This window comes from Octopus bimaculoides, chromosome Z (assembly GCF_046866305.1).
Source record: "Octopus bimaculoides isolate indiv1 chromosome Z, ASM4686630v1, whole genome shotgun sequence".
Classification (NCBI taxonomy): domain Eukaryota; kingdom Metazoa; phylum Mollusca; class Cephalopoda; order Octopoda; family Octopodidae; genus Octopus; species Octopus bimaculoides.
In genome coordinates, this window is record NC_142944.1 from 54,486,312 (window position 1) to 54,498,811 (window position 12,500).

Consider the following 12,500-nt stretch of genomic DNA (forward strand, 5'->3'; position numbering starts at 1 on the left):
ACGAGAGAGAAGAAGAATGTGACCCTAGAGGAAGTGGGAATTGGTTAGAATAGAATTGGGTGGGAACAGGAGTAAGTGCGGTGAATGTAGGGAGATATTGACGAGAAAAATGAGTGGAGTGAGAGCGTGTGTGAGAAATTAAGAGAGAGAGAGAGAGAGAGAGAGAGAGAGAGAGAGAGAGAGAGAGAGAGAGAGAGAGAGAGAGAGAAAGGGAGAGAGAAATTGAAAGTAATGTGTGTGAATGAGATAATAAGAGAAGAGAATTCAGGGCAATGCGAAACGTATGAATGGAAGATTTGAGATAAAAATGGTAGAGTGACGGCGGAAAGAGTGCGGTTGGAAGTAAGGGTATAGGAAATGAGTAGGGCGTGGAAGGTCGATAGTTTGGTCGTTTTCTGCCGTAGAATGAAAGAAAGAAAAATAAATAATTAGCAAAGAACAGGGTGTGAGTATGGCGCATGTATATGATTGTTTATGTGTGCGCGGGCAGGGTGAGAGAGAGATGAGAATTGGGTGGAAAAGATGGAAAGAAAAATGGATACAGTAGAGGAATAAGGGAAATGTTATTCATTTTGGGAAAGAATTAGAGTTTTCTTTTGTGTGTGTGTATGTGTGTGAGAGAGAGAAAGGGACAGAGAGAGAAAGAGAGAATGAGAGACAGATAGACATTTAGAGAAATAAAGGTTGGTCGTAAGGTAAATTGAGAAGCAATGAAATTATTAGAAATTAAGACGTAATGATGATGACGACGACGAAGACGATGATGATGATGATGATGATAATGATGCTGGTGGTGTTGGTGGTGGTGGCGGTTATAATGCAAGACAATAATGGTGATGAGAATTGTAAAAGAAGGCTTTAATGGAAATAAAATGGCATTGTGTGTATGCGTGTGTGAGTAACAGAAAGCGATAATGATCAAGTATTTCTGTGCACGCACGTAAATGTATTTCTCAGTACGTGCGTGTTAAGTAGTGAATGTGTGAGTATTTCTGTGCGCGCATATACATATGTATCTGTACGTTAATGAATAAGTGAGTCTGTCTATGTGCTTGTATGAATTTATGGATGTATATTAATGAAGAAATTAATGGACATATATCCGTGTATGTAAATGCGTATGCGAATTAATAAGTGGAAGAGTTCGTGTGTGCTTGCTATAAGAATGTGTGCGTCAGTACGAGATAGACGATCAAGGGGAGGGGGTGCAGAAAAAGAAGGAGAAAGTGAGTAAGACTGAAGAAGTTGAAAAGTTTAAATGGGATTTTAATTAGTAATAAAGAAAAACAATATAATGAATGGATTTTGTTAATTAGGCATAAATTGCAAATGAAGTTGCATCATATAAACATAAACGCGTAGCTATGTGGAGTCACTGTAAGTTATTTACTACACCTGAGTTTTCTGCCGCTGTTGCTGCAACAACAGAAGCTCCTCCTCCTCCTCCCCCTCCTCTTACTACTGCTGCTGCTACTACTACTACCACTGCTGCTGCTGCTACCGCTACTACTACTACTACTACTACTACTACTACTACTACTACTACTACTACTACTAGTAGTAGTAGTAGTAGTAGTAGCGGTAGCACTAGTAGTAACCCTTTCTACTATAAGCACAAGGCCTGAAATTTGGAGGAGGGGACTAGTCGATTACATCGACCCCAGTACTCTACTGGTACTTAATTTATCGATTCCGAAAGGATGAAAGGCAAAGTCGACCTTGGTGCATTTGAACTCAGAACGTAAAGACAGACGAAATACTGCATTTCGACCGGCGTGCTAATGATTCTGCCTGTTCATCGCCTTAATAATAATAATAATAATAATAATAATAATAATAATAATAATAATAATAATAATAATAATAATAATAGAGAACTGCCACAGCAAGCGCAGAAATCTCAGCTCTTCATGGATTGATTATAAAAAAGCCTTTGACAGCATACCACATTCGTGGATTCTGAAATCGCTGGACATTTTCAAAATTTCTCCTGTGATTTCAGATTTTTTTAAAGTATATGTCTCTATGGAACACGAAGCTCCAATTATATCATGCTAATGAAATATTGCGCTCAAACAATATTAGCATAAACTGGCATTTTCCAAGGTGACTCGCTTTCACCACTAATTTTCTGCATAGCACTAATACCACTCTCAAGTGAACTGAATAGAACAGGGTATGGCTACAGAATTGACAACAGGAAAATAAGCCATCTACTTTATATGGCAAAGATGATGAAGAGCTTCAAGAACTACTACATACTGTGAAAGGATTCAGTGATGATATCGGGATGGAGTTTGGCCTTGAAAAGTGTGCCAAAGCTACTTTTAAGAAAGGGAAACTGGTAAAGTCAAGTTCAATAGAATTAGATGTCGAAACAGTATTAAAAGAACTTGAGCAGGAACAGACCAATAAATACCTAGAAATAAATGAAGGCTCTGGTATCCAGCATGCAAGCATGAAAGAGAAGGTTAGGAAGGAATGTTATAGAAGAGTTCGAGCAGTTCTGAAGTCTGAGCTGAATGCATATAATAAGGTGTTAGCCATAAATTCCTTAGCAGTCCCAGTTGTTCTTTATAGCTTCAATGTGCTTCACTGGAATACCAGTGAAATAATGAAAACTGATATAAAAATACGCAAGCTACTGACTTGTAATAAGATGCACTATCCAAAGGCAGACGTGGATCGTCTTTACCTTCCCAGAGCTCAGGGAGGCCGAAGCTTGATCCAGCTTGAGCTTACGTACAAAACCACCACAATCGGACTGGCCAAATACCTTGAAACAACCAACGATTGGATGCTGAAACTTGTTGAAAAACATGAAAGACCGAAAAAACTTCACTCTATTCTGAAAGAGAGCAAAAAATTCGCTACTGATCTCTTAGATACCCAGCAGCTTGATCAGGTTGAAGGAAATGCGCCAACTGCTGCTGCAAAGAAGATAAAATTAATTGCAAAGACAAAAGCACATGAAAAATTAGCTAGCAGATGGGAAGAGAAACCTCTGCATGGCAAGTATGTGGCTCGTAGCAAACAAGCTGATGTTGACCAGAAACGCACGCATCAGTGGTTACGAAGTCCAGGGCTAAAAGCAGAGAGTGAAGGTTTCATATTGGCTGCTCAAGACCAAAGCTTATTAACCCGGAACTACCAAGCCAATGTCATAAAAAATGGAGCTGACCCAAAATGCCGATTTTGTAACGATGCGATTGAAACTATAGACCACCTAATCTCAGGGTGTAGAGTCTTAGCACCTGTAGAATATAAAGAAAGACATGACAGAGTTGACCAGTATTTACACTGGACAGTATGTCAGCATTATAAAATCAAAACCGCTGACAAATGGTATAAACACCATTCTGAAGCTGTGACTGAGGGAGAAAAGGTATCGATTCTCTGGGACTTCCCCGTACATACCGACAAGGCTATAAAAGCTAATAAACCGGATATTATTATAGAAGGTCAGACAAAGAGGACGTGTTTATTAATTTACATGAGTATTCCCTGCGATCATAATATAGCGGCGAAAGAATTTGACAAGATCAGTAAATATAAAGACTTGCTAATAGAAATCGAAAAAATGTGGTACCTCAAGGCGACTACCGTACCAGTGATGTGTTCATTTACAAAATCATATGATAGAAGAAAAATGTGAAGAAAGTGAGAAAAAAGAAAGAAAGAAAGAAAGAAAAGTGAGGAAAAGCAAAGTAAGAAAATAAAGAGGAAAAGGAAAAAAAATTCACCTCAGCAATGCTCTTCTCAATACGCGTGACCAGTTACCAGTTAAGACAATCCTTTGCACTTCCTGCATGGATGGTAAACCAGAGATCATCTTCAAATAAGATTTAGTTCCTTCTTTGATCATTTCAAGTTCTCCTACAATCACTGGTATTATAACCGTCTTGAGATGTCACATTGTTTTCGATTTCAATAAGCAATTCTTTATATTTTCTGAGCTGATCAAATTGTTTTGCCGAGATATTACGATCACAAGGTATGCTCGTGTCAATCAATAAACAGATTTTATTATTTTAGTCTTTCGTAACAATATCTGGTGTATTAGCTCTGTATGTACTGGTAAGTCCCAAAGAATCGTTCCATTTTCTCCCTCAGTTACAGCTTCAGTGTGGTCTTTGTACCATTTGTCAGCAGTTTTGATATTATAATGCCGATATATCATCTGGTGTAGATACTGGCCAACTCTGTTATGTCTACTGGTACTATAACCTTACATCCAGAGATTAGGTGGTCCACTGTTTCAATCTCATCGTTGCAGTATCGGTACTTTGGGCCTAGCCCATTTTTCATTACATTGGTTTAGTAGTTCCGTGTCAATAAGCTCCGATCTTGAATTATTATTACTTGATGGAAGGAGATTAAGTCGATGCCATCACAAGTAGTTGGCGAGCATATTATTATAGTTGTTGTTGTTGTTGTTGTTGTTATTATTATTATTATTATTATTATTATTATTATTATTATTATTATTATTATTATTATTATTATTATTATTATTATTATTATTTAGCTGTTTAATATTTGGTAGACTGAGTCAAATTTCTACTGCTACCCCTTCGGGTTGCTGGAGTGTGTGCAGCATTGTGTTCTTTTCTGCTGTTAGGAGTGTGCAAACTCTTCCGAGTACTCCATTGTGTTAGTTCTTTTTTTTCCTTGAGGTGTGGTGCTATCTTTTGTTGTGTTACTGCTTGTATTGTGTGTTGAGTGTGTAATGCTTTGCTTTTCTAGCTTGCTGGTGGGAGTTTATTTCACTGAGTAAATGCTATATAGAGTGTCTTGTATTTGTGGGTTGTTTTGTTTAAATTATTTTATCGTATTGATAGTGTATTGCGTAGAATGTGGGCTGTTCCTAGCCGGGCTATTTTTCGGACAGTGTGTAGTGTTGAGGATCCAGGTATAGTTTCTACATTTTTGTTCATATGATTTTTTTTTATCATACGCAATGCTCCAATTATTATTGATATAGCTTTTACGTTCATGTCCCACATTTTGAATACTTCAATATCGAGTTCTCTGTACTTCGACAATTTCTCATCTTTTTTGACTATTTTGATCAGAAAGGACTGCAACGTCTATCAGTAATTGTTTTTTCCCCATTCCTTGACTATTATGTCTGGGCAATTAGCTTTTATTTCTTTGTCGGTTTGAACCGGTATATCCCAAATGATTGTGGCGTGATCGTTGTCTTGTACCTTGCTTAGCACGTGCTTATACCACCTACTGTCAGATTTTGATGACGAGATGACGAGAATAATCTGGCTAGTCTGTTTGGTGGACAAGGCTGAAAGGCATGAAGACAGATACATTCCTCTTTGGTAGAACTCTCATCTCAATTTCGCTTGGAAAGGAAACTGAAACTGGAGAGAGAAGTGCTATTCTTGAGTGAGTTTATTGAGAGATTGGTGAAAGTGGCAAAAATGGTAAGAGTGAATGGTACCTCTCTAAGCTAGACCTGTAATTTCGGAGAGGAGGAATTGGAGAGGGCATTTGCTCTTGGTGTACAGAAAAATCTCGGACACTGGGATTCCTCAAATATCCTTAGAGGTCCTCATGTATCAGGAGGGCTACATCTCTATCCCCCACCTTTTTTTTTAAACCTTTAAATACTATACTCTTTTTCAGTGTATACCGTGTATACTTACTTTACCGTTTCATTCTAACTAGGCCCCCCCCCCACTTTATCTCTCTTTTCTATTGACCCCCTCATCCTTCGATCTTGTGGCAAATATATGAAATTATTGTTGTTGTTATTATTATCACTATTATTATTATTATTGTTGTTGTTGTTGTTGTCTTCGTCGTCGTCGTCGTTGTCGTCGTCGTCGTCGTCGTCGTCGTCATCATCATCATCATCATCATCAAGGCGGCAAGCTAACAGAATCGTTAGCACGCCGGGCAAAGAGCATAGCAGCATTTCGCCTGTCACTACGTTCCCAGTTCAAATTCCACCTTGGGTATGTGCTGTGGTTTGCTGTGGTGCTCTTATGGTTACTGTATTGAAAGTGTTTTTCGTAAGATGTGTGCAGTGCCCAGTAGTGCAACTTTCTGTATGTTATATATATTTGTATGTCCTGGTATTTTTGTTACGTATTTGTCTGAATATTTTTTTATTATACCTAAGGCACCTACTATGATAGGAATTGTTTCTGTTTTTAGATTCCACATTCGAGTTACCTCTATTTCCAGGTCTTTGTATTTTGAAAGTTTTTTCCTTTCTTTTAGAGAAACGTTGTCATCTGCTGGTATTGATACATCAATTAGAAAGCATTTTTTTTCTTCATGATCTTTGACAACTATATCTGGTCTATTTGCCTTAATTTCTCTATCTGTGTGTATTGGCATACCCCAGAATATGGTTGCTTTCTCGTTTTCTATGACCTTTTCTGGTGTGTGCTTATACCATCTTTTTTCTGTTGTTATTCCATAGTGTTGGCATAGCTTCCAGTGTATATAGGTCCCAGCTCTGTCGTGTCTGTGAATATATTCCTTCTTAGCCAGGACTGGTCAGCCAGAGATAATATGATTTATTGTTTCTTGTCGATCTCCACATATTCTGCATTTACTTGTTATGTTTCTTTTCATTATATGTTTTTGGTAATTTCTGGTGGGGAGGCTTTGGTCTTGTGCAGCAATTAAAAAAGAGTTACGTCAATCCCTTTTTTTAAAAATATTATTATTATTATTATTATTATTATTCAGTAGTTTTATTTTTATAACGTGCTTTCACTTCACTACCGAGCGCAGCTCTGTGCGCCTTGGGTATGTGCTGTGGTTTGCTGTGGTGCTCTTATGTCTACTGTATTGAAAGTGTTTTGCGTAGAATGTGTGCAGTACCCAGTAGTGCAATTTTCTGTATGTTATATATATTTGTAAGTCCTGGTGTTTTTGTTATGTATTTGTCTGAATATTTTTTTATTATACCTAAGGCACCTACTATGATAGGAATTGTTTCTGTTTTTAGATTCCACATTCGAGTTATCTCTATTTCCAGGTCTTTGTATTTTGAAAGTTTATCCATTTCTTTTAGAGAAACGTTGTCATCTGCTGGTATTGAAACATCAATTAGAAGGCATTTTTTTCCTTCATGATCTTTGACAACTATATCTGGTCTATTTGCCTTAATTTCTCTATCTGTGTGTATTGGCATATCCCAGGGTATGGTTGCTTTCTCGTTTTCTGTGACCTTTTCTGGCGTGTGTTTATACCATCTTTTTTCTGTTGCTATTCCATAATGTTGGCATAGCTTCCAGTGTATATAGGTCCCAGCTCTGTCGTGTCTGTGAATATATTCCTTCTTAGCCAGGACTGGGCAGCCAGAGATAATATGATTTATTGTTTCTTGTCGATCTCCACATATTCTACAGTTACTTGTTATATTTCTTTTCATTATGTGTTTTTGGTAATTTCTGGTGGGGAGGCTTTGGTCTTGTGCAGCAATTAAAAATCCTTCAGTCTCTGCTTTGAGTCCTGAGCTTCTCAGCCATTGCTGGGATTTTTCTCTGTCTATTTCTTTCGCATTTAGTTTAGCCCAGTATTTACCATGTAGGGGCTTTTCTTGCCATCGTTTTATCATGGTCCGTTGCTGTTCTAGTTTTAGTTTGGATTTCATTTGTTTTATAGCTTTTGTTGTTTCTTCTTCTTCTTCTTCGATTATCATTATTATTTTTATTATTATCATTATTATTATTATTATTATCATTATTATTATCATTATTATTAGTATTAGTATTAGTATTATTATTATTATTATTATTATTATTATTATTATTATTATTATCTGTCTATCTATCTATCTATCTATCTATCTATCTATCTATCTATCTATCTATCTATCTATCTATCTGTCTACCTTTCTATCTACTCTGATGCGTCCGTAATCACATATGTATTAAATCACGATTGTGCGATCATTCATGAATTCATATATATGCGTTGCTGTGTATCTTAATGCATGTCGGTGTGTGCAGTTACGTGTGCCTACGTAATATGTAAACAATGAAAGAAAGCAAAAAAAATTCTGGAAACTAAATATAATAATTATTCGTTCGACGCTAAGCAATGATTAAAAAATTGGTAGCGTTCTTGAAATTTTGAAAGTCAGCTCTTTGCCAGAAAATCAAACAGAAAAAAAAAATGTAGGTTAAAAAAAAGGTGCATAAGTGGGTATGTGTTCTGTATCAAAACTAGCTAAAAATAGTGAGGGATGAATTACCAGAAGTGAAAAAACGAAGCTAGATTTCAAGCATTTAAGAGCGTCATAACTATGTATAAAATACGCGGGAGTGTGCATAATTTTATCTTTGTGAAAATAATAAATACATACATTCATTCATTCATTCATTCATTCATTCATTCATTCGCTGCTTTCTTCCAAGGAATCTAATGCTCTTAACCTAGTTCTTTCCTGGGGCTGGCCAGATTGGAGCAACCTCGAGTATAACCAGCCGAAATTTCAGAGATAATCTGGAACTCGACCGACGAAAGAAAACTCCGAATGACCTGTATCGTCTATCTGGATGTTCTGCGTTCTTGTCCCATTTTGTATATATATATATATATATATATATATATATAGATAGATAGACAGACAGATAGATAGATAGATAGATAGATAGATAGATAGATAGATAGATAGATAGATGTGTGCCTAACAAACTTTCTTTATGTATGCAGGTGTGTGTTAAGTATTTTTACATGAGTGGGGTGCAATGATGCTACGCTCGGTTGAGATGTGTATCATGTGTGTCTGTAAATGCTTGTGTATATCTTTTTATGTGTGTATAGGTATGTATGTCTACCCATTCATACATATACTTAGGCTAAAGATCAATCTGTATTAAAGTGTTGTTATTACGCAACAATTAAAGAATGAGATGTCTTCGAGGTATATTTCTTTCTTATATACAAATCATTTATATTGATGGAAAGAAAGTTGTGCTATTGTTAGCACTAAGTCCTTCTTGGTCAATTAGATATTTGTATAGAACCATTACAATCCTGATCATTATGTATTTCCCCTCGGGGAACGCGCACCTAAAATCATGTGCAGTCTAACTTAGGGCTATAGGGTATGACACACACACACACACAAACACACACACACACACACACACACACACACACACACACACACACACACACACACACACACACATGTGCCTGCCTTTTATAGCCAGGTTACAAGTTTTCATATTCACGCAATTTTTAAAAGCTCATTTTTTGATGACATTAATTTTATTGGAGATATTATATTAAGGAAATTAATAAGTAAATATTTAAATGTCATATCATGTCTCAAGCACTCTTGAGTACTCTTTAATAATGATTTCAATTTTTGGTACAAGGTCAACCGTTTTATGGAAAGATAAGTCGATTACATCGTCCCCTCTCTTGGCAGAATTTGAACTTAGAACGTAATGACGGTCAAAATGCCGCTGAGCATTTTCCCAGTGAGCTAACGATTCTAACAGCTCTCAGAATTTATAAGACTCTTAAACATTAAAATGCACTCATAGAAAACACTTTCAAATGCATATTTATTTGTGTAAGGTAGTGTAATTTTCTGAGTTTTGCAAACTGAAACATTGAAATAAGGCAATTGACATTTTTTTTCTTTTTCCAGCCGCCAATCCCCGCAAACAGAGAAGAGAGAGAACAACGTTCTCAAGAGCTCAACTTGACGTACTGGAAGCTTTATTCCAGAAAACTCGCTACCCAGATATATTCATGCGTGAGGAGGTAGCGCTAAAGATCAACCTTCCAGAGTCGAGAGTTCAGGTAAAATTTTATGCGATATGTGTTTATCTAATTTTATTCTTGTTCAAAAATATATATATTTCAAACTTTCTTACTCTCTTATTTGTTTCAGTCTGTGGCCATATAGGAGCACAACACTGAATAATTTTAGTCGATTCTACTGATTTACTCAGTATCTATTTTTAAGTCGGGTACTTGTCTAGGAGATGTCTGCTTTTTGCACTGTCACATTACAGTGTGTATATGTGTGTTTGTGTGTATGCGTCTGTGTACGCACACATAATTATATCATTATATGTAATTTATATATGACGAGCTTCTTTCGGTTTCCGTTTACCAACATGTGTCTCTTTTGGTAGCATAACAAAATCCATTCTATCAGTGAGGGGGGCCGGTGCATATTGATGCCGTCGAGAGGTAGGCCCCGAAACGGCGTGCATTCTCTCCTGATGACCCCATACACTTGCTGGCTTCCGGTATGCGGAGTTCTTGACTGGTAGCACTTGCATGTGCGAGTTGTTTGCAAGATAGATTTATATTTCTAGTCTGATGATAACGTCTTCACTTTCTCCCACAAGCTCTTCCTCCTTTGAGTAAGCACTTAATATGAGATACAAGTCTCAAATGAATTGTGAAAGTGAAATTCTTTTAGTATATTTGATAGGTGTTCTTATTTTTCATTCATACGAATGTATATTCAAATCGAACTTAGAACTCAAGCAAAACTGTCATGTTTGCTAATTCCAGTTCTAACAATTATATAATTTACAATACACTTGCGATGGGGGCTACTGAAAGACCCTAACTAGTCTGGAATTATGCAAGTAGAGTAAGGGGACAAACTGATCATATTGCCTAAGAATTGCAAACTGAACGAAAAATGCGAAGGTACATGTCTTGGCTTTATGCGATAATAAACAATAGAGACATCAAATAAACATAGAAGTATAATAAAATAAATGAACTTTTAAGAAATACCTGAACCTCGTTATGCACACTTTCAGTTGTCTGCTGGATGTATATGTGGTCTGATCAATAAGTATCTGGACTGTTGCCATAGTAACGAAGCTAAAGCACGGAGAGTGAAGCCGCTTGGTATAGATTGACCTTGGTACAGATCTGCTGTGCATGTGCACTTAGGTTTAGCGTTCTAGCTCACTTCTGCAGTTTACAGCAGCGCTTGGAAGGTACGTGTGTAGCGTGTGATCGTCGCATTGATCATGACAGAAAGTTGAGCAGAAAGTCTGCATCGAATTTTGCCAAAAGCTTGGCAATACCTGCTCAGAGGCCTACGCAAAGTTTTCAAAAAGTTTTCATCGTTCTCGACACAATGAAGGATATATCGTGCAACTGAAATCCGAGTGTCTTTTTGGTCATCTGAAAGCAGTTTGGCACGAACTTGACAGACGAAATCTTTAGTGATAATGGACTGAATTGAACCGTAACTAATCTGCACATCCTCTTATAACTCACGGATGGTGATTCGACGAGTTTCCCCTCACGGTTGCACGCACATCTGCGATGTTTTTCCCAGTTTTGCTGGATGCGGGTCTCCCAAAATTTTCGTCATTATCGAGATTTTCTCGGCCATCTTGGAAACATTTGAACCACCCGTATTCTTGTGTGCGGTTCATACACTTCTCTCCATACACTTTCTGCAACTTTGCATAGGCCTCTCAGTAGGTATCGCCATGACAACTTTCTTTGTCATGGTCAATGCAACGATCACACGTTCTTTCCAAGCACTGCTGTAAACAGCGGAAGTGGGCTAGACCGTTAAAGCTTAGTGCATATGCACAACAGAGTCTAAGGTCACTCTGTGCCAAGAAGCTTTACCCTGCATACTTTAGCTTCGTTTCTATAGCTAATTATATCTAACACATTTCAGACAGATATTTTTTACATGATTACTTCAGTGTTTTGTGCATCCTATAGAATATAATTTGTTAAATTGGTTGATTGGCTGAGCTATATAATTTCTCATCAAACTAGTTATAATCTAGTGAAAAGATTGTAGTGATCTCTTTGTAATAAACGATCTTACATCTGATAGAATTGTAATCCATGCATACGATTTACTTGTGTGTTGTTTACAGCTAGTTCAGCTATGATTAAAAAGACCTGTGGTCGAAGTCGTTCTCGTCATCACCATCAGACATTTGTAGACGCGTATGACCATATTATCCAGCAAAGGATTTCTTTTATAAAGATACATCGCTATTTGAGAAAGATTTGACGACTTCTATCGAGAATGTTTAGGCATTAGAACTTATAGAGTATTATCATTATTTTAAGTTTCGAATTCATATTTTATAGTTACATAAGTACACCGTGATTACAAATAACATCTTAAACAGAACTCTGCAGTTACCCTCAGGTTATCTGATTTACTTAACTACACGTAAATACCAACTACGTTTGACATTGAAAATGACACTGTAGAAATCTTTTGAGACTGAAATGCACATCGACTGGGATATTACTGAATAAATACAAAATATATTAAAGATGTCATTGTTTCTTAGCTTTTCGAATTTATTCTAAATTTTATGATAATAGTGATAGTGAATAAACTCTAAGAGACAACTATGGTTGTCCCGTAAATTGAAAGAAGTGAATAGTGAACAAATAAGATTAACACGGAGATGTTTACCTTCATCATGAGACAATATTTACGAGCAGAGTTGTTCACGGACAACTTAAAACAAACAGATAGCTTACATGCT

General features: G+C 36.8%; 1 protein-coding gene across 2 annotated transcripts in view; it reads left to right on the forward strand.

Moving 5' to 3' along the window:
- LOC106873941 (homeobox protein OTX2-like) overlaps positions 1 to 12,500 on the forward strand; it is a 299,957-nt gene that overhangs the window by 280,994 nt on the left and 6,463 nt on the right. For both annotated transcript variants that reach the window (XM_052973466.2, NM_001323788.1), the window contains 1 exon segment: positions 9,641 to 9,795. In XM_052973466.2, coding sequence (XP_052829426.1) covers positions 9,641 to 9,795 — 155 coding nt within the window.